Source organism: Eschrichtius robustus, chromosome 14 (assembly GCF_028021215.1).
Source record: "Eschrichtius robustus isolate mEscRob2 chromosome 14, mEscRob2.pri, whole genome shotgun sequence".
NCBI lineage: Eukaryota > Metazoa > Chordata > Mammalia > Artiodactyla > Eschrichtiidae > Eschrichtius > Eschrichtius robustus.
The window spans coordinates 73,847,978-73,871,529 of record NC_090837.1 but is presented as its reverse complement, the minus strand read 5'-3'; the positions used below and the strand labels follow the sequence as shown (position 1 = coordinate 73,871,529).

Genomic DNA, 23,552 nt, shown 5'->3' with positions numbered 1-23,552 from the left:
TCAGTTGCTTTGTTTGCAAATATTTTCTCCCAATCTGAGTGTTGTCTTTTCATCTTGTTTATGGTTTCCTTTGCTGTGCAAAAGCTTTTGAATTTCATTAGGTCCCATTTGTTTATTTTTGTTTTTATTTCCATTTCTCTAGGAGGTGGGTCAAAAAGGACCTTGCTTTGATTTATGTCATAGAGTGTCCTGCCTATGTTTTCCTCTAAGAGTTTTATAGTGTCTGGCCTAACATCTAGGTCTTTAATCCATTTTGAGTTTATTTTTGTGTATGGTGTTAGGGAACGTTCTAATTTCATTCTTTTCCATGGAGCTGTCCAGCTTTCTCAGCACCACTTATTGAAGAGGATGTCTTTTCTCCATTGTATATTCTTAACCTCCTTTATCAAAGATAAGGTGACCATATGTGCATGGGTTTATCGTATATTCTTACCTCCTTTATCAACGATAAGGTGACCATATGTGCATGGGTTTATCTCTGGGCTTTCTATCCTGTTCCATTGATCTATATTTCTGTTTTTGTGCCAGTACCATACTGTCTTGATTATTGTACCTTTTTAGTATAGTCTGAAGTTAGGGATCCTGATTCCTCCAGCTCCATTTTTCTTTCTCAAGATTGCTTTGGCTAATCTGGGTCTTTGGTGTTTCCATACAAATTGTGAAATTTTTTTATTGTATTTCTGTGAAAAATGCTATTGGTAGTTTGATAGGGATTTGCATTGAATCTCTAGATTGCTTTGGGTAGTATAGTCATTTTCACAATGTTGATTCTTCCAATCCAAGAACATGGTATATCTCTCCCATCTGTTTGTATCATCTTTCATTTCCTTCATCAGCATCTTATAGTTTTCTGCATACAGGTCTTCTGTCTCCTTAGGTAGGTTTATTCCTAGGTATTTTATTCTTTTTGTTGCAATGATAAATGGGAGTGTTTCCTTAATTTCTCTTTCAGGTTTCTCATCATTAGTGTATAGGAATGCAAGAGACTTCTGTGCATTAATTTTGTATCCTGCTACTTTACCAAATTCATTGATTAGCCTAGTAGTTTTCTAGTGGCATCTTTAGGATTCTCTGTGTATAGTATCATGTCATCTGCAAACAGTGACAGCTTTAATTCTTCTTTTCCGATTTGGATTCCTTTTATTTCTCTTTCTTCTTTGATTGCTGTGGCTAAAAATTCCAAAACTATGTTGAATAATAGTGGCCAGAGTGGACATCCTTGTCTTGTTCCCGATCTTAGAGGAAATGGTTTCAGTTTTTCACCGTTCAGAACAATGTTGGCTGTGGGTTTCTCATATATGCCCTTTATTATGTTGAGGTAAGTTCCCTCTGTGCCTACTTTCTGGAGGGTTTTTATGATAAATGGGTGTTGAATTTTGTCGAAAGCTTTTTCTGCATCTATTGAGATGATCATATTGTTTTTCTCCTTCAATTTGTTACTGTGGTTTATCACACTGATTGATTTGCGTATATTGAAGAATGCTTGCTCTCCTGGGATAAACCCCACTTGATCATGGTGTATGATCCTTTTAATGGGCTGCTGGATTCTGTTTGCTAGTATTTTGTTGAGGATTTTTGCATCTATGTTCAACAGTGATGTTGGCCTGTAGTTTTCTTTTTTTGTGGCATGTTTGTCTGGTTTTGATATCAGGGTGATGGTGGCCTCGTAGAATGAATTTGGGAGTGTTCCTTCCTCTGCTGTGTATTTGAAGAGTTTGAGAAGGATGGGTGTTAGCTCTTCTCTAAATGTTTGATAGAATTTGCCTGTGAAGCTGTCTGGTCCTGGGGTTTTGTTCGTTTGAAAATTTTTAATCACAGTCTCAGTTTCAGTGCTTGTGATTAGTCTGTTGATATTTTCTATTTCTTCCTGGTTCAGTCTTGGAAGTTTGTGCTTTTCTAAGAGTTTGTCCAGTTTTTCCAGGTTCTCCATTTTATTGGCATATAGTTGCTTGTAGTAATCTCTCATGATCCTTTGTATTTCTGCAGTGTCAGTTGTTACTTCTCCTTTTTCGTTTCTAATTGTATTGATTTGAGTCTTCTCCCTTTTTTTCTTGATGAGTCTGGCTAATGGTTTATCAATTTTGTTTATCTTCTCAAAGAACCAGCTTTTAGTTTTATTGATCTTTGCTATCATTTCCTTCATTTCTTTTTCATTTATTTCTGATCTGATCTGTATGATTTCTTTCCTTCTGCTAACTTTGGGGTTTTTTTGTTCTTTTTTCTCTGCTTTAGGTGTAAGGATAGGTTGTTTATTTGAGATTTTTCTTGTTTCTTGAGGTAGGATTGTATTACTATAAACTTCCCTTTTAGAACTGCTTTTGCTGCATCCCATAGGTTTTGGGTCATTGTGTTTTCATTGTCATTTGTTTCTTGGTATTTTTTGATTTCCTCTTTGATTTCTTCAGTGATCTCTTGGTTATTTAGTAGTGTATTGTTTAGCCTCCATGTGTTTGTATTTATTACACATTTTTTTCCTGTAATTGATATGTAGTCTCATAGCTGAATTCATTTAGCTTTTGCTTATCTGTAAGGCTTTTAATTTCTCTATCGAATCTGTGTGAGATCCCTGCTGGGTAGAGTAATCTTGGTTGTAGGTTTTTCTTTCATCACTTTAAATATGTCCTGCCACTCCCTTCTGGCTTGCAGAGTTTCTGCTGAAAGATCAACTGGCAACCTTATGGGGATTCCCTTGTATGTTAATTGTTTCTTTTCCCTTGCTGCTTTTAATATTTTTTCTTTGTATTTAATTTTTGATAGTTTGATTAATATGTGTCTTGGCGTGTTTCTCCTTGGATTTATCCTGTATGGGACTCTCTGTGCTTCCTGAACTTGATTGACTATTTTCTTTCCCATATTAGGGAAGTTTTCAACTATAATCTCTTCAAATATTTTCTCAGTCCCTTTTTTTATCTCTTCTTCTGGGACCCCGGTAAGTCGAATGTTGGTGTGTTTAATGTTGTCCCAGAGGTATCTGAGATTGTCCTCAATTCTTTTCATTCTTTTTCCTTTATTCTGCTCTGCGGTAGTTATTTCCACTATTTTATCTTCCAGGTCACTTACCCGTTCTTGTGCCTCAGTTATTCTGCTACTGATTCCTTCTAGAGAATTTTTAATTTCATTTTTTGTGTTGTTCATCATTGTTTGTGTGTTCTTTAGTTCTTCTAGGTCCTTTTTAAATATTTCTTGTATTTTCTCCATTCTGTTTCCAAGATTTTGGATTATCTTTACTATCATTACTTTGAATTCTTTTTCGGGTAGACTGCCTGTTTCCTCTTCATTTGTTTGGTCTGGTGGGTTTTTCTCTTGCTCCTTCATCTGCTGTGTATTTCTCTGTCTTCTCATTTTGCTTAACTTACTGTGTTTGGGGTCTCCGTTTCGCAGGCTGCAGGTTCGTAGTTCCCGTTGTTTTTGGTGTCTGCTCCCAGTGAGTAAGGTTGGTTCAGTGGGTTGTGTAGGCTTCCTGATAGAGGGGACTGGTGCCCATGTTCTGGTGGATGAGGCTGGATCTTGTCTTTCTGGTGGGCAGGACCACATCCAGTGGTGTGTTTTGGGGTGTTTGTGAACTTATGATTTTAGGCAGCCTCTCTGCTAATTGTTGGGTTTGTGTTCCTGTCTTGCTGGTTGTTTGGCATAGGGTGTTCAACACTGTAGCTTGCTCGTTGTTGAGTGCAGCTGGGTCTTAGCGTTGAGGTGGAGATCTCTGGGAAAGCTTTCCCTGTTTGATATTGCATGGGGCCGGGAGGTCTCTGGTGGACCAATGTCCTGAACTTGGCTCTCCCAGCTCACAGGCTCAGGCCTGACACCCGGCCAGCGCACCAAGACCCTGTCAGCCACACGGCTCAGAAGAAAAGGGAGAGAAGAGAAAATAAGAAAGAAAGAAAATAAATAAATAAAATAAAATAAAGTTATCAAAATAGAAAAAAATTATTAAAAATAAAAAAATTAGGAAGTAAAAAGAAAAAGAGAGAAAAAGAAAGCAGAGAGCAACCAAACCAAAAAACAAATCCTCCAATGATAAAAAGCGCTAAAAAGTATATTAAAAAAAAAAAAAAAAGGACAGTCAGAACCCTAGGACAAATGGCAAAAGCAAAGCTATACGGACAAAACCACACAAAGAAGCTTACACATACTCACAAAATGAGAAAAAGGAAAATACATATATATTAAAAAAAAATTTTAAAGGAAGAGAGCAGCCAAATCAGTGAACAAATCTACCAATGATAATAAGCTCTAAATACTAAACTAAGAATAACGTAAAACCAGAGACAAATTAGATGCAGAAAGCAAACCCCAAGTCTGTAGTTGCTTCCAAAGTCCATCACCTCAATTTTGGGATTATTTGTTGTCTATTCAGGTAATCCAGAGATGAAGGATACATCAAGTTGATTGTGGAGATTTAATCCGCTGCTCCCGAGGCTGCTGGGAGAGATTCCCCTTTCTCTTCTATGTTCTCACAGCTCCTGGGGTTCAGCTTTGGATTTGGCCCCGCCTCTGCGTGTAGGTTGCCTGAGGGCGTCTGTTCCCCGCCCAGACAGGACAGGGTTAAAGGAGCGGCTGATTAGGGGGCTCTTTCTCACTCAGGCTGGGGGGAGGGAGGGGTACAGAATGAGGGGCGAGCCTGTGGTGGCAGAGGCCAGCGTGACGTTGCACCAGCCTGAGGCACACCATATGTTCTCCCGGGGAAGTTGTTCCTGGATCATGGGACCCTGGGTGTGGTGGGCTGCACAGGCTTCTGGTGGGGAGGTGTGGATAGTGACCTGTGCTTGCACACAGGCTTCTTGGTGGCTGCAGCAGCAGCCTTAGCGTTTCATGCCCGTCTCTGGTGTCCGCACTGATAGCCGCGGCTCGGGCCCGTCTCTGGAGCTCGTTTAGGCGTTTCTCTGAATCCCCTGTCCTCGTGCACCCTGAAACAGTGGTCTCTTGCCTCTTAGGCAGTTCCAGACTTATTCCCGGACTCCCTCCCGGCTTGCTGTGGTGCACTAGCCCCCTTCAGGCTGTATTCACGCGGCCAACCCCAGTCCTCTCCCTGGGATCTGACCTCCAAAGCCCTAGCCTCAGCTCCCAGCCCTCACCCGCCCCGGTAGCTGAACAAGAAGCCTGTCAGGCTGGTGAGTGCTGGTCGGCACCCATCCTCTGTGCGGGAATCTCTCCGCTTTGCCCTCCGCACCCCTGTTGCTGTGCTCTCCTCCGTGGCTCTGAAGCTTCCCCCCTGCCACCCGCAGTGTCCACCAGTGAAGGGGCTTCCTAGTGTGTGGAAACTTCTCCTCCTCCACAGCTCCCTCCCAGAGGTGCAGGTCCCATCCCTATTCTTTTGTCTCTGTTTTTTCTTTTTTCTTTTGCCCTACCCAGGTATGTGGGGAGTTTCTTGCTTTTTGGGAAGTCTGAGGTCTTCTGCCAGTGTTCAGTAGGTGTTCTGTAGGAGCTGTTCCACATGTAGATGTAGTTTTGATGTATTTGTGGGGAGGAAGGTGATCTCCATGTTTTACTCCTCCCCCATCTTGAAGACGCCCCCCTTTCATTGTTATTTAATTATTATTATCATTTAAGTATTTTTGAATTCCTCTTGCGATTTCTTCTTTGATCCATGATTATTGAGAAGTTTGGTCTTTTAGAAGTATGGGGGTTTTCTAGATAGTTCATTGATTTCTCACTTAATTCCATTATGATTCAAATACACTATGTATGATTTCAGTCCTTTGAAATTTACTAAAAATTATTTTATGCCACAACATGGCTTATTTATCTTGATGAGAGTTCCATTTATAGTTTAAAAAATGTTGTTCAATTGTAGTGTTACTCTAAGTGTCACTTAGGATCATTGATGGTATTGTTTAAATCTTGACTCTGTCTGATTTGTTTCTACTTGTTATACCACTCACAGAGAGGAGTGTTAAAGTCTCTTAACTGTGGCTTTGGATTTGTCTGTTTTTCCTTTTAGTCCTGTCAGTTTTTGCTTCATGTATTTTGAATCTCTGTTATTAAGTGGTGCACATTTAAATTGTCCTTCTGATGAAGTGACCCTTGTTATAAAATGTGTCTCATATAAACATCACCATATATTCTTATTTCACAGGTGGCATGGTATATTTACTTTTACCATCCTTTTACTTTTGGTCTACCTGCATCTTTATATTTAAAATGTGTCTGTTGTGGATACCTTTTTATGTCTTCCTTAATCTAACAATCATTGCCTTTTAATTGGAGTATTTAGTTCCTATATAATTAATGTAGTTCTTGATAATCATTGGGTTTGGGTTACCATTTTGCTATTTCTTTTTTGTCTGTGCCATCTGGTTTTTGTTCCTCTGTTCCTGATTTCCTGACTTCTTTAGATTAATCAAATATATTTATATTTGAATCCACTCTGTTTACTCTCTTGAATTTGTAGCAGTATCACTTAGTATTATTTTCTCAGTGAGTGTTCTCGTGATTACAGTGTATATCCCCTATCATCACCTTCTACTTAGAATGTTACTTAAATTGTAATATTTTACAACTTCATATGAAATATAGGAACTTTACAACACTATAATTCCATTCACCTACCTCTGTCGTTTGTGCTACTGTTTTCATATATTTTATTAAATATGTATAAACCCCCAAATGTTATTTTTTGCTTTAGACTTTGAGGTTTTTAAAAAAATTATTTTAAAGAATTGAAAAGTAATGATTTTATTTACCTACCTTTTTTTTCCATTTCTGCTCTTCTTTTCCTGTAGAAATTTGTCCAGTTGTTTTAGCACCGTTAGTTGAAGATACTTTTCTTTCTTCATTGATTTACCTTGGTTTCTTTGTTGAAAATCAAGTGATAAGGTATATGTGTGTCTAACTTTTGGTCTTCTCTATGCCAGTTCAGTGACTTCATTTCAGATAATCTGTTTTTCAGTTTCATAACTTCCATTTTAAACTCTTTATCTGATAAGTCCAGTATCTGGTTTATATGTAGCTTTGCTTGTGTTAACTTTAAAGTCTTGATTATGGGTCAGTTTTTCCTACTTCTTTGCATGTCTCATGTTTTCTTAGTTGGATGCTGGATATTGTATATAAAATAATACTAGAGTGTAATATAGATATATTTTCCTTATGAAAGACTCACCCTTTTCTTTCTCTGGTTGCTAAGTTGGGGATCTAATCTCTTCCATATATTAGGAGTTGAGTTGAATAGGTGATGATTTAATCCTTGACATCAAATCACCTCAGGTCTGAAGGAGGGGCAGTCCCCTACCTCAGCAGGTCTTTCAGATATGAGTATGGTGAGACTGTAGGATCTCTCACCTGCTTTGCAGCCTTTGCCTGAAACTTCCTGTGCTACCATGTACTACTCAGCTAAAGACATGAGGGTTAGAATTGTCTAATGAAGAAGACTGTGTCTGTGGTTGGGCTTCTCAGATTCCAGTTGCCAGTGTGTGGCCATTAAAATTTCAGCCAGTTTCTCCTTTGGCAAGTACAATCCTACATGTGTCTATGTCCTAACTTGGCAGATACTCCCAGCAATGAAAATGGTTACCACTCTCTACTTAAATAGGAAGAGCTCATCCTTCTCTAAACTACTTCACTTAGACTTAAATGGATCTACAGTTTTTGGGTCACTTTTTGGTAAAAAATATAATTTTTTTTAGTGTTTCTGATATTTTCTTATTGTAGGAGCAAGGTTTTTTCCAACAGTCTTCTACATTCTAACCATAAGGGGAACCCTATAGAAGGTACTAATAAAAACAGAAGAGCAACTGTATTCTCATTATGAACATAATTCATGCTTGTAGAAAATTTGGAAATACATAGAACATAATAAAGAAACATGAAGGAAGTATGTATTTTTAAACTGGAATTGACATAGTACCTATTTCTTTTATTTTCGCTTAATCTCATATTTTTACCATTCTATGTCAAATAAAAGTTAAACAGTATTTTACAGGTTAAAATTATGTTGCAACATTTTGAATTATGCAACAAGTGGATGTTCATTATAAAAAATTAAACAGGTAAAACAAGAAACTTTAAACATTATATATAATTCATAAAAAACAGTACTGCAATGAACATCATAGAAAGATAGGTAGAAAGTGACAGAGGAATTTGCACCTAGGATCTCAGATTCTAGAATTTCTGTTCTTAACTACTGCACTAGACTTCCTCTGGCTTGTTTCAGATGACATGGGGAGAAATGCCTGCTTTTGCAATATATTGCTGAGGTAAGATTTGTTTGGTGATTAAGTAGGGATATGGTTGAAGGAATAATCCATCATGATTCTCAGTTTTTTGAAGGGTTTGTGAATGTGATTGGTCTGTGTATTCAGTAAATGAGATTTTTTTAAAGCATATGTTTAAGCCTTTTTTGGTATAAAAACAAAATCGTAGATAATTTTAGTTCTTCGGGATTATCTCTGTAATATGAATGCAAAGATAAAACTAAATGATTTTAAGGCCTTTAACTTTCCTGTCCTTCCATATATGCCTTTTGAAAGAATAAGTCTATTTTTATTTTCTTATTTGAATGATAATAACTTATGGTTAGTTAACACACTGAAACTTATAAAAGTAAAATATACATTTCTTTGCCATTAATTTTGCTCAAGAAATTCAAAGTAATTTTAATATTTCTCAAAAAGTTATAAAATAGATACTAAACATGTCACATCTCATACCAAAATGAATTCCATTTGGAGAAAACGCTTAAATTTAAAAATGAGACTCTAATTTCTAGGACATGCGTTGAAGAATTTTTTAAATAATCTGAGCAAGAACTATGCAACATATAAAACCATAGAAGAAAAGGTTGATAAATTTGAATATATAAAATTGAAAATGTTACCACTGCACACCTGTTAGAATGTTCAAAATATGAATTCTGGCAAGGATGTGGAGCAGCAAGATCATTGCTGATGGGAATGCAAAATGAATGGTACAGCCACTTTGGAAGACAGATTGGCAGACTCTTACAAAGCTAAACATACTCTTACCATGCGATCAGCAGTCATGCTCCTTAGTATTCACCTAAAATAGTTGAAAATTTATGTACACACAGAAACTTGCACATGGATGTTTATAGTGGCTTTATTCATAATTGCCAAAACTTGGAAGCAACCAAGATGTCCTTCAGTAAGTGAATGAATAAGTAAACTGTGGCATATCCAGACAATGGAATGTTATTCAGTGCTAAAATGAAAACTGCTAAATAAAGGCATGAAAATACATGGAACCTTAAATGCATATTACAAGTCAAAGAAGCCAGTCTGAGAAGGCTACATACTTTATGATTTCAGCTATGTGATGTTCCAGAAAAGGCACAAACAACTATAGAGGCAGTAAAAAGATCAGTGATTGCTAGGGGCTAGAGGGCAGGGAGGGATGAACAGGTAAGCACGGAAGATTTTTAGGGAAGTGTAACTATTTGGTATGATACTACAATGGTGAATACATGTCATTATACATTTGTCAAAATTTGTAGAATGTACAGCACCAAGGATGAACCCTAATGTAAATTATGGGCTTCGAGTGATAATGATGTCTATGTAGGTTCCTCAGTTACAATAAATGTACGTTGTGGCACGCGACACTGATGGCAGGCGAGGTTATACATGTATGTGTACATGGGTATATGGGAACTCTTGTACATTATGCTTAATTTTGCTGTGAACCTAAAACTCTAAAAAATAATGTTATACAAAATTTTTTTTACCTTGAAAGACCTACCAAAACAAACCAAAAAAACTTGGGGAAGTATTTGTAAATGTATGACAAGCCTAATAACTGATTTCGAAATTTAAAACCTACAAATAAAGAGGAAAAAGACAGTAGTTAATAGAAAAGGGACATGAAGAACATGAGTGCACTATTTATAACAAAATAAAAATAAGTAAAATTTTAAAAAGTCAGAGTTGCCCCATTTAAACCTTTCAAATTGTTATATGTCAGAAGGTAGTGACATGGCATGAAGAAACACTAGCTCATAAATTGTTGGTGGGTCTAAACATTTTGGGAAGGTACTTTGGTACTTATAAAAGTTTAACCTCACGTTCCTTTTGATCTAACATTTCCTTGTTGAAAAAATGTATCCTACGAATATCTGCGAACTTGTATGCAAGGTTACGTGCACAAGGATTTCTCTAGATGTTTTAGCTGCAAGTAATATAAACTAGCTTTAAATAGTGAGATTATTACTTCTCATAACTGGAAGTTCCAGACTTCAGTAGAAGCATGTATATACGAATAACTAATAGGTTAATCCTGATTTAACCTGGCTCTGTTCAAGAAAAAAGTTTCTAGAACGTTCTGTTAGCTAATAAATTTTTAGCTTAATTTAAGTCCTAAAAATTTTATATATGATTATAATCAACTTCTCTTTTCATAATATATAGTTGTAACTTTTATCACATCTGACTGGACTCCTTTTAGTCTAAACTAATGAACTGTGACTCTACTGGTCACGTCTTATAAGTATTTAATAGAGGGAGTAAACAGTTAAAAGATATGAAAAATTGGGCGGTTTCCTCCATTTCTAATAGTGGCTTTGTTTATTTTATCTCAGCTTCAGGAAACAGCAGTGAGGTTTAGTTCATTGTTCTAAATATATTTTGACCTTTCATAGCTGTACCTGTTGTGACTTGCCAACAGATTTTTCAAACTGAGGAATAAAAAAAGAACATAAGAACTTTATTATGGAAGGCTATTCTGTCTTCTCAAAAATCATTATCACCTGTTCTTTATTTTTGATTCATTAGTTTATGTGGGAATTGCTGTTTCACCTGTGTTGCCTGGTATTTTAGGTCATGGTTATAGTGTGGAGAGGGGAGAGGTCTACAGGGGGCATCTGACCTTATTCTACATCTATGCCATTGCTATATTTTTAAAGCTTGGGAGCTGTAAGTCATGCTTTTTTGGGTAATATTCTCAAAATATGTAGAGAATAATGATAAGAAAACAAAATTTATCCTACAATTATAATATGATTATTTAACAACAGTTTACAACAAATATGTTTTAAAATTTAGTTGCATGAAATTGAGTGAAGTAATCTCTCAGTCACTGTTTTTCTTGTGTCTGTGGTTCTTCCTTCTTTTTCTTATTTTATGTGTTTGTGCCCCCTCCTCCCTTATTTTCTTGATTAGATTTAGCCAGTTTACCTAAAACTGGAAGAAATGAATACTTTTCTAAGAAAATATAATTTACTGAAACTGACTCCAGGAAATAGAGCTGTCTGAACAGTCAACCTTCATAGAAGAAATAGAGAAGTGTCTTAGAATAAACCCTAGAAAATTTTTAACTGCAAAGAATTTCACACGGGAATTCTACTGAAATATTAAAGAATATGTTATTCCAATGCTAAGTAGTTTAAATAAACTGTTACAGAGCATAGAAAAGACTTAAACCTTTTCGCTTGTCTTTATGAGACAACGTAATATTTGTGCTTGCAACATAGATCTACAGACCAGTATTGCTTACGATTATTGATGCACAGTTCCTAAATAAAGAATTTTCTCTCTCTCATCCTCACAGCCAGCATCATACTTAATGGGCAAATACTAGAAGTAGTTCCTTAAAGTTAAGAGTAAGCCAAGAATTTCTGCTGTCACCACTGTTTTATCAAAATGTGACATACCCCAAAATGATTGATAAATTATATCACATAAAAGTTTTTTTGACACTGCTTAATCAAAATTGGGATGAAGAATCATAAGCCAGATGACCAAATATTTGCATCCCATACCATGAAAGGACTAATATCACTAAAACATAAAGAGCCTTCTGTAAATCAGTGAGAAAAGTGATCAACACCACAATAGAAAATTGAGCAAAAGAAAAAAACAGACTATTCACAGGAAGGAAATAAAATATAAACAAGTATACAACTGCTCAATGTCATTTATAAGAGAAATACAAATTAAAACTATACTTGTTAAGACCTTGTTCTTACTCATCAACAATAGCACATGAGCCTCCCCTATTTATGTTGTTACTGGGAATGTAAACCGGTACAACCTCTATAGATGCCAATTTTGGCAAAATTTATCAAATTACAGATGGACAACCCTTTGATTTGGCAGTTTCTCTTTTAGAGCCTACCCTTCAGATACAATTGAGAATATGCATACTGTGAGATTAGGTATTAGAATCTTGGTTCTTAAAGCAAAAGATTGAAGATAACCTGAATATCCATCAATATGGGATCATAATATTCCATAATGTAATGTTATGCAGCTAATAGATGGATAGATGGATGGATAAATAGATACGTAAGTAAAAGGGAAAGATGTCAACATCTCTGATAGAATAAGTAATAATAAAAGCAAAGTTCAGAACTGTGTTACCATTTGTACATAAAAAGCAGGAGGCACAGAACACAATATATTTGCTTATATGGTTTGAAGAATATTTCTGGAAAGGTACACAAAGAACTGGCAACATGGGATGCCTTTGGAAGAGGGTAGCTTGAAGCCAGGACTTTTTTGTATCTTTTATGTATTGAAGCTTCCAAAATTAAACTTCCATTAAGCAGTTGTATATTTTGAGTTCTTGGTATGTAAATTACCTGTATTATCTGTGACCATTACAACCAGATACAATCAATTTTATTATTATTTGGTCAGAACTTATGGAAGTACTTTTACAGCTGTTTTAAAATTGAATCTTTTGTTTCAGGATCTCCAGCAGAACTGTCTCCTACTACTCTTTCCCCTGTTAATCATAGTTTGGGTAAGTTGCAAATACTTTTCCCCTCCTGTTTTTATACCTTTTTAATTAAATGTCCTTTCTGGTAATTATTTTCCATATATATGAGAAAGAGATCCCAGTGAATAATCAAATGATTGTTCAAATTAGTGCTTTCTAAAAATGATACTGATAATGTGCCTCAATATTACTAAAACTCTTTTCTCCTGGCACATATAAGAAGTTAATAATCTTTTTATTCATGGAAATCATATTCATTATTCATGATAAATTTTCTTATATGGCTAGATTTTTATGTATATATTTAGTTTCTGATATATTTTATAATAGCAATTATTCATATGAGATGTGTGTATAAATATATATAGACATATATCACTCACATACGTACATGTAGTATGGGAGATTATATATATGTGATAGCTAATACATACGTATATACATGTATATATACGGTCTGTAGTTTATTCTTGGTCTTCATTTTCCTATATCACGATTTCTTTTCAGTTTCTACACATTGGAATTTATTCTACAACATTGTCATTTTTTCCCCATGATATTGCTTATGATGCATTTTAATCAAAATTACAACACTTTAATACATGTGATCCTCGTTTTCTCATGAAATATGTAGATTCTTTTGATTTATATTCTGTTTCCACTTGCATGCTGTATGTTTTCTTTTTTTTTTGTATGTTTTATTACTTTCTGTTTCTTGTGTATATTTGGGTTTTCTATTTTTGTAACTAGGGTAACTCAGTGAGAATCTCATGTTAAAATAGACAAATGTCAAAAATATGTCATATTTTGTATCCTATCATGACATTTTTTTTTCCCCTGTGGCTTTTGACTCATTAATCCTTGCTTCAGGTTTGTTCTACTCTGTCCTACCCAAAATTAACTTTATAATGCAAATTGACTGTGGCACAAGCAGGGTAAAACTACTGTTAGAATAAATGATTCACCATAAAGTCTAAGAAAGCTGTTTGAAGATTAGAATAACTTAATGAGATAGGGGAAATTTGAGAAATTGAAAATCTGGAGTGATCTTTGGAATCTGGAGTTCGTGATGTAGATGTTAAGTCTGTTTCCTGGGCTGTTGCCGGTGTAGGCTGGCATAGAACATGTAAAGGTGATGATATTCAGTCTATTCTTGGCTTGAGGTGGCTTGAATTATTCACACACATTTCTTTTATGTGTTTGTTTTTTCTGCCCCAGATTTGCAGCCTGTTACTTACTCAGAACCTGCATTTTGGTGTTCAATAGCGTATTATGAATTAAACCAGAGGGTTGGAGAGACCTTCCATGCATCACAGCCCTCACTCACCGTAGACGGCTTCACAGATCCATCAAATTCAGAGAGGTTCTGCCTAGGTTTACTCTCTAACGTCAACAGAAATGCTACAGTAGAAATGACAAGAAGACATATAGGTATGTTTTTTTTCCTTATGTGAAAAACCAATGCCATATACTCATAACGTGAGCATTATGTGGTTTACCACATCAAGAGATTGTGTGCAAAAAAGCCTGCCTTCTCTCTCTCACCTTAAGGGCAGTCATGTTTAAGTGCACAGCTTCACAGCTTTTAGTAGATCCTGGTGATCATTCCATCTGCGAACTTTTATCTTGAGCTTCTGTTAATTTGGCACCCTCAATACTGGGAAGTCCTTCAATAAATACGTGTTAAAATAACTTTACTCTGCTGAGCCTCTACCAGTCATAAAATTGTCATGTTCAGATTTTAGGGATGTAATTTTAACAAATCATGAATTTTTTTTTTTTTTCAGTTTGTTTACGTCTCCTAGTTTTTTCCCCCTTTCAGTGAATTCATATGTCAGATCTGCACACTATTAATCTGAAGCAGGATATCTAAAACAAGAACTACCATTTAATTTGTTCAAAAATAATTCATAGAATCTGAAAATGTGGTAATCCCAGGCACCCTTTCAGCAAGCTGGTGAGGTGAAAACAATTTTCACAGTGGTACTGAGATGCTGTTTGCCATTTTCACTCTCGTTCTCTCTTGACTGTACAGTGAAGTATTCCAGAGGCTTACAAGGCTTATGATTTTGCAAGGAATTAAACATAGACTCTGATGAGAATTCTACTGTCTTCTCTTAAGCCAGACATTAAGGATATTTGCAAAAATATAAAACATTGCTACTCTTCTCACTGATTTTTTCTTTGGTTTGCAAAATAGTTATTTTTCATAAACTTGTTTATGTTAATATGTAGTGGGTTTATTATTTTGATTTTCAAATGAATTAATAAATTTTTTTGAATCTCAGTTTTCACACATAATATGGTAAGTTTGCATAGATGTAATCCACATAAACAACAACTCTTTGGGTCGTCAGTATTTTTTTGACAATGACGTAAAAAATAGTTTGAGCGCCACAAAAATAACTGAACATAGTTCTCATCACCTTAAAGTAACTTCTTTTAATAATAATTAGCTTCTGTTCATTTAATTAACCATCACTCGTATGAGAAATAATGCTGATCACTAAAGAGTCAGTGTGATATTGCAAAGTACTAGTGACTTCAGAGGTCTGTTAGTTGGCTCCATGTAGAATTTCTCAAATCTTGCTTGATGTATAAATTTTATATAATCTTCCTAAGGTACTCAGGTATCTTATAGGTGAGGAAGGCCTCTGAATATCTGCCCTCTTTTAACTAAAACAGTTCTGAATTTTCCATGTTCTAATTAGGACTCTGCATAAAAATTTAACAAAACGTTTACCCTACCTTATTTACTTCTGTACAAAATTTTAGATTGCTGTAATTATTGGATCATCTCTTTTTACTTTTGATTTCTAGTTTATTGGGTGCTTTTGATCAGAAACTATAGCCTGAAAAATCTCTACTTTTTGGGCTTAATGTTTTCCTAATGGCCAAGTGAACAACTTTATTTTTTCTATAAGTATTCTGTAGTCATTAAGAGAACAGGGCACCAGGTTCCATATTTATGTAGTAAATCTGGCTTGTTGGTTTATATTAATTTTCTTTTGCTGCATAACATATTACCACACATTTACCAGCCTAAAACCACACAAATTTACTGTGTCACAGTTTTTGTGGGTTAGGAGTCTCCTCAGGGTCTCACAAAGGGAAATCGAAGGGTCAGCTGGGCTGTGTTCTCATCTGAAGCTTGAGGTCCTTTTCCAAGCTCACAGGTGATTATTGCAGAGTTCACTTCCTTGAAGTTGTGGCACTGAGATCCTCATTTCCTGCAGATTGTAAGCTAGAGGCTGCTGTCAGCAACTAGAGGCCACCAGCGTGGCCCCCTCCATCTTCACAGTCAGCAGTGAAGACTCTGTTGTGTTGAATTCCTGTTGCTCACACTTCGAATCACTTTCACCAGGGCCAGCCCAGTCCCTTTTAAGGGCTGTCACCTGATTAAGTCAGGCCCACCAAAGGTAGTCTTAGTTTCTTATGGTCAGTTGATTTGAGAACTTAATTACATCCGAAAAATCCCTTTAAGCAGTATGTGGATTAGTGTTTGATTGAATAATTGAGAAGATAAATACACCAGGGTGAGAATCTTAAGTGCTATCTTAGAATTCTGCTTTTCACAATTTTTTCTTTAATCTTTGTATTGCTAATATTTTATGTATATTTGATCTGTCAAATTCTGAAAGAGGTATATTAAAATCTCCCAATATAATTTTTTCTTATCTAATTCTGCTTATATAAATAGGGACCTGGTTGCCCCCATAATATATATAGTTTTAAAAGGGGCAGATGACTCTAACCTCTTGATAATTTTTAGTACCTTTTTTTTTTTTTTTTTTTTTTTAATTTTTGGCTGTGTTGGGTCGTCGTTTCTGTGCGAGGGCTTTCTCCAGTTGTGGCAAGCGGGGGCCACTCTTCATCGCCGTGCGCGGGCCTCTCACTATCGCGGCCTCTCTTGTTGCGGAGCACAGGCTCCAGACGCGCAGGCTCAGTAGTTGTGGCTCACGGGCCTAGTTGCTCCATGGCATGTGGGATCTTCCCAGACCAGGGCTCAAACCCGTGTCCCCTGCATTAGCAGGCAGATTCTCAACCACTGCGCCACCAGGGAAGCCCTATTACCTTTTTTCTTAACCATAGTGAGCTCTTTAAAGAAATACTGTTTATTATAATAAAGGCATATTAATCCAGACATTAGTTAATTAATTCCTTCAAATGAATTCTTTTATTTATTTAGCAATAACTATAATTTGTATGAAATTCTTTATTTTGCTATCCATTCACTTTTCTGCATTGCTTAAGTATTTTTGATAAGCACGTACTATCTTTACAAATCAATAAAATCATTTTTAAAAAATACTTGGAAAAGTGTACAGTGGTATGTTTCAAAGTTAGATTTCAGAAAAGCATAGCTATGGAAAAAGTCATCAAAATACTTTATGTCATTTTACTATCCTCTGAGAAGACTCTTTGAAAGTCATGCTGAAATAGTAAATGTTGTAAAACTAATTCCATATATATTTTGTTTTAGGAAGAGGAGTGCGCTTATATTACATAGGCGGGGAAGTTTTTGCTGAGTGCCTAAGTGATAGTGCAATCTTTGTGCAGAGCCCCAATTGTAATCAGAGATACGGCTGGCACCCTGCAACAGTGTGTAAAATTCCACCAGGTATGGATACAACAATGTAAATAAACCTATTGTATCAACTTGCTGAGTTTTTCTTTGCTATTACTTTTAGGAATCAGGAGATGATTTGCATGCTCATATTCTAATATCTGTAGCCCTTTTAAAATGATTTTCTAATAGTAATATTCTTTTTACCTAATTTTTAAATCTTTTTCTCAATCGTAGGCTGTAACCTGAAGATCTTCAACAACCAGGAATTTGCTGCTCTTCTGGCTCAGTCCGTTAATCAGGGTTTTGAAGCCGTGTATCAGCTAACTAGAATGTGCACCATAAGAATGAGTTTTGTGAAAGGGTGGGGAGCAGAATACCGGTATGAAATACATATTCGGTTCTTAAATTTCCACAACGTAATTCTTTTTTCTTTCATACTTTGTATCTTCTGAAGTTCATGTGTATTTATTTTCCTTGAGGTTTATAGAGTTAGCAGATCTTTATGTAAAATAACAAAAGAAAGTTGGAGGCCTCTGGATTCAAAACTATTGCAAATTCCTGTGCTGGCATTATGGAACAAAGAATTAACACATGTATGGACGGGTACTGTAACAGAATGCAGAGTGTTAAGTACCATAAGTGGCATATTGGAAGGCTTATGTCAGTTCATGGAAAGAGATGTTTCGCTGGGGCTGGGGGAGGTAGTGATGACGCAGGGTCTGGGTTCTGAAAGATGCCTAGGATTTCAGTAGTCACAGGTTTGTGGGGTGGAAAGTGATGATCCTGGCAGTAGAGTACAGTTCAGTTTGACTGGAGTATAGAAAGTAAAGAAGAATAAGGCTGGACAAATAAGTTGAGACAACTTCAGCATAAGGTTAAAAGGTGGAGCTTCATTCAGTAATAGAAGGGAGTACTTGTTAGGTGCCAGGCACTGTGCTGTGTTTTAGGTGCAGTATCTCACGCCTTTCAACATGGCTAAGAATTACTGTTGCTGTTTTTATCCTTTCTTTATAAGGTTGCAATCTTTCTAAGGTAAAAAATGGTCCAAACTAATGTTTATTTGGAAATAGGCTTAGAAAAGATTTGATAGTTTGCCCAAGGACACGTTCTAAGTGGTAGAGACGGGACTTGAGGAAAGCTCTCCTTGACTCTTAACCTCTTCTCTAAGGTTAGTAAGTAGCAGTTACGTAATTGAGTTTTACCAAAGCTAATCTGTCATCAAGGGATAAGATAGATTAAGCTATTGATAAATTAAACAATTGATTGGATTCCACAGCAAAGATAGGGAATACTTCATCAGCATATTAAAGAATGAAAGTACAAGTAAAATACTTAGTCTTTCTTCAGTTCACATTACTTACTGTCTGAATGTCTGCTTAAGAAGATATTCATATAGAATAGTAATAGTACTCCTGTTTCATTCAGCAGTTCGGGCCCTTCTTCAGAATTTATTTCATTGCATTTGAGCTTGATTCCCTGTCTTAAGTTTTGTGAGGTGTATGACTTTTGTGATGGTGAGATTTGAGATCTACTGGTTTGAATACTTTTGTAAAAATATATTATGTGTTATATATGTATATCTTAGAATGAAGACTTGTCGCTATTTTGTCCAAGTTATGTTAGTAGAAGAATTCACTTTTTGACTTTGCTGTAGCTCTCTTTTGTTTTAATCGTTTCCCCTTTGAGATGTGATAACTTGAAAGAATGCTGAGCTTCATTTTCCCTTTGGACTTGGATTGAGTTGATATTAAAATTAGATTCAGAAAGTACCATCTGATACCAATTTATTAGGTCAGACATTTTTTTTTCTCTTCAAAAGATCATAATGTTGAAGAACATGGTAGAAATTCAGTGGAATTAAATATGAATTGCATAGGTCAGGGAGAATTCCATGTGTATCTGTGGGTCTCCTGTTAAGACCAGTTTTGATTGGTAGAGAGAGATACTGCCCTTCATTCACTGTGGACTGTGCTGTTCTTTAACCCAGAGCTAATTTAAAATCTGTATGAGAAGCAGTAATATACAGTATGCTTTCATGGATAATGGAGTCAGGTACATCTACTTTGGATAATAAAATTGTTTCCTTTAACATTTACAGATCAAAATAAATCAAATACCCATATATCTGTGAACTGTGGAACCTTTTATCCTTAATGACACTGGTGCTAAGGAGATAGATCTAATGGTTGGATTTCTAAAACTTATTTTTTAGTTTCTTTAGTGCCAGCTTGATTGCTTAGCATAAAAATCAGGACATGTAGTAAGCAGGAAATATAGATGTGTAAAGAATTCATAGTTAATTGAGAAATATGTCTCAGTTAAGTGAATTAGTACTGAAGTGAATTAACAGGTGGGGGACACATAATGTGTGTCTCAGACCCTGAGACAAGGGTTTGCATGCAAGAAGTTTATTCAGGAAATGGAGGGAACACTGGTCAGGAAGGAGGAAGTAGGGAAAAGAGGGAGGGAGGAAAGGCAGCCAGTACCATTCTTAACCCATCTACTCTAGTGGGTGGGTCACTAGAGCTATTCCCTTAGGAAAACTTTGGAAAACAGTAAAGAACACACAGAATTATCCCACCTAGAGAGAAGGGAAACTGGACGTTTAAATGCCAATTCCTGTGTCATTGCTTGAGGTCTGTTCCTGGGGATGTTAATTTCCTGGCACTTCTGATCTGCTATATATGTGGACAGAGCAGAGAAGTTCTCAGGCACAGAAATGCAGATGCCTACAATTGGAAATTGGCTAGAGAACACTGAAAATCTGAAGGGTATAGTGGGGCACTGACACCATCTGCTACAGAAAACCACATCCTTTGAAATACAGTTTTAAATTATATTGAGCATGTGTCACATGGAGGTGAAGAGTTGATAATGGCCTTTTCTCATGTTTGAAGGGCTGTCATGTTGAAGAAGCAAGCAGACTTACTGACTTATTGTATATAATAAATAAGAACTAAAATCAGTATGTGGAAGTGACAGGATGTCATTGAACAATTGTGATTCCCAGAGGGTAGCTCATTTTGTTTGAAGTACTAAAGGTGTTTCTTATTAAAAAGCCTGCATGATTTTGCTAAAAGGGATGTTGGTTGTTGGCTTTGTCAGGGAAAGTTGAACCCCAACTCTTAACATTCTGTGATAAGCTTGGGTCAGAATTCTCTTTTGTTTTGATATACTTTAAATTTGAATCCTGTTCCATTTGGACTTCATTTGCTATTTGAGTATCTTCTATTCTGTGGATGACTAATAAGTAGGGTCACTTTATGTATTCTGGTTTGCTTGGGACGGTGCTGGTTTATGTCTCTTGCCCTGGCAGTGATTATTTATAGTGACTACATTCTCTCTTAAAGGTGTCCCATTTTGGACGGTAAATATAAGGTTACTCTACTAATTTTAATTTGAGGGGAAAACAGTGTTTTTTCTCTCTTTAAAAGAAAAAAAGTCACATAAGTACTTTGAGGATTAAACAGTTTTCAAAATAGTAGATATGCAAACTTGATACTCGTTCAGAAAAGAATCTAGGTTTTAGTATATATTGATACAACCTTTTGATTTATCTAAATTCTTCCATAGCCATGTTATTCTTTTAATTTCATAATTATTTTCTTGCATTCTTTTAACAGAAGGCAGACGGTAACAAGCACTCCTTGCTGGATTGAACTTCATCTGAATGGACCTCTACAGTGGTTGGACAAAGTATTAACTCAGATGGGATCCCCTTCAGTGCGTTGCTCAAGCATGTCATAAAGCTTTGTCACCAGTCAAGTCCCATCAAAAGACTTAATGTACCAACTCTTCTGTCATAGTATTTGTGTGTGGTCCCCGTGGACTGTTTACTATCCAAAAATACAAGAGAAAACAGCACTTGAGGTCTCATCAATTAAAGCACCTTGTGGAATCGGTTTCCTATGTTTGAATATTAGATGGGAAAATTAGTGTCTAGAAATACCCTCCCATAAAGGAGGAAGAGAAGATTTTAAAGACTTACTGATGTCTTGTTGGGCATAAAACTGAGTGTCCCAAAGGTTTATTAATAACAGTAGTAGTTATGTGTACAGGTAATGTATCATGATCCAGTATCACAGTATTGTGCTGTTTATATACATTTTTAGTTTGCATAAATTAGGTGTGTGTGTGCTGCTTCTTGACTTAGGCAATCCTTTATAAAGTTACAGTACCTAATCTGTTGTTCCCACTTCTTTGTTATTTTTGTGTGTCTTTTTTAATATATAATATATATCAAGATTTTCAAATTATCATTTAGAAGCAGATTTCCCTTGTAGAAAAACTAATTTTTCTGCCTTTTACCAAAAATAAACTCTTGGGGGAAGAAAAGTGGATTAACTTTTGAAATCCTTGACCTTAATGTGTTCAGTGGGTCTTAAATATTCATTCTTTTTGTGTTTGTTTACTTACTGCTAAAACCTTATGGAAATCTTTCCAAACCTCTCCTCCATTTCCACTTTTGTCCTGATACCAAAACAGTGTAGCGTGACATCCATCACCAATAATGGTTGCACTGATACCGCCAGCACCAGTTAATTCTGGGGTACGGTAACAAATCATATGGAGTAAGTCCCTTTCTCTTATACCAAATTTCAGTTTCAGCAGATGATAATAGACTTGTGTAACCTAGCAGTCTTTTGATTTATCTTTACACCTCATAAAAAATGCACAGGTGGCAGTATAATTATTTTCAGGGATATGCTACAATTATTTCAATATATTTATCCTTTTTAAAAATTCAGTCTATAGATATAAACACTCTTTAAAAAGGTATTTTAAAATATTTCAATAGCAAACCTAGTTCTCTTTGAGTTGAGTTTCATTTGATTTAGTTACCAGATTGTATTATGAAATGGACCTTTTGTAAATGTAATTGCTTCAGCAAAATACCTAGAAAAGTAACGCTGAGGTATGATCAGCAGGTAAAGGCCTTCTGTTTTTAAGGTATGTTGTATTAAATTTATACAATCTATGTTATTTTACATAATTATGAATTCTGAATTTTAAAATTTGGGGGAGAAGCAGTTTAGCAAGTTTATTAGCTTATAATTACCTACAGTCTGAGCTGTTCTTAACTAATCCTGAATATGTGGTGACTATTAGAACCAACCATGCTTTATGCTCTACAGTGACAGGAGATGTCAGAAACTCTGTTGGAAGTCCACCCTGCAGCAGATAATCCTTATGTTTATTGTTAACTCATTGCAGTTTAAACATTTCTTGTTTGCATCTCAGTAGAAATGGAAAGTAACCACTCCTGGTCCCCTTCTAGTAAGTTTTCATATTTTTAAAGACAGATTATCTTTGGTACTTGTTTTTTGAAACCATATTCACCTTTATCTACAGGTGTTATTTTCAGTACTTTCAGCATTGCTTGTTTTCTATTAGATATTCCCCATTTTTCTATATTTGTGTATGCATGTATGTGTTCGTGTAAACTTGGTATAGTAATTTTTTATTCATTCAACAAATATTTATTGTTCACCTGTTATGTGTGCCAGGAACTTTCTTAGCCTTTGGGTAAAGGTGAACAAGACAGATAAGGCCCTTGCCTTTGCTGAGATAGCAGTTTCTATAATGCTTAATTAGCTTATTTGTCTATGAAGGAGATAAAACAGGGTACTGTGATAAAGCATAGCAGGGGGAATGCTTCTGTAAGGTAGTGATGCTTGAGCTAACACTTCGGTGAGAAAGGAGCAAGCCATGTGGAGAGAAAAATAGGCATTCTTGGCAAAGAAAATGGCATCAAATGCAAAGGCTTATTTTAAAGGAAACTCATAATTTACTAGGTGTTTATGCTTTATACAAAAACCTCTACACAGGTCCAAACTTGAGGATCAGATTAGTTCTACAGTTTATAATAGTTGAAGGTGGCCTTACTTTGTGATAGATTGCTTCATGTGTCATTCTCACTAATATTTCCTCTTCCTCACGTCCTTACTGTAAAAAGTTTACACCAGGTCAGTACCATTTAATTGAACAACCCTTTCTTCAGTTCTGCCTTGGGCAAATTTTCACCATTGTAGTGACTGGCTGCTTGCTTCCAGATGTCCTGCTGCCCGATAATTATTACTTCTACAGCCCATCCTGTGGATAGAGTAAATGTCCCAGGTATTACCGCCGTCAGACCTGTTGGAAATGTGGAGGCTCTGCCCTTTGGAAGTGTTTACTTACTAGAGGACTTGTAGTGATGTTAGGGAACACTGTTCTTTGTCTGGGGGTAAAGAACAACTTTGAAAGTGGTAGAACATCCTGGCAGTTGCCCTTGCATTGATATGTTAAGCAAAGCAGTACCATCTGTAACATT

At 35.9% G+C, this 23,552-nt stretch overlaps 1 protein-coding gene across 1 annotated transcript in view; it reads left to right on the top strand.

Annotated features, from left to right (window-relative positions):
- SMAD2 (SMAD family member 2) overlaps positions 1 to 21,970 on the top strand; it is a 96,995-nt gene extending 75,025 nt beyond the window's left edge. The window contains exons 8-12 of the mRNA XM_068563308.1: positions 12,640 to 12,693; positions 13,888 to 14,100; positions 17,153 to 17,290; positions 17,474 to 17,618; positions 20,863 to 21,970. Coding sequence (XP_068419409.1) covers positions 12,640 to 12,693; positions 13,888 to 14,100; positions 17,153 to 17,290; positions 17,474 to 17,618; positions 20,863 to 20,986 — 674 coding nt within the window. The 3' untranslated portion in view covers positions 20,987 to 21,970. The remainder of the gene's footprint in view (positions 1 to 12,639; positions 12,694 to 13,887; positions 14,101 to 17,152; positions 17,291 to 17,473; positions 17,619 to 20,862) is intronic.
- The last annotated feature ends 1,582 nt before the right edge of the window (positions 21,971 to 23,552 follow it).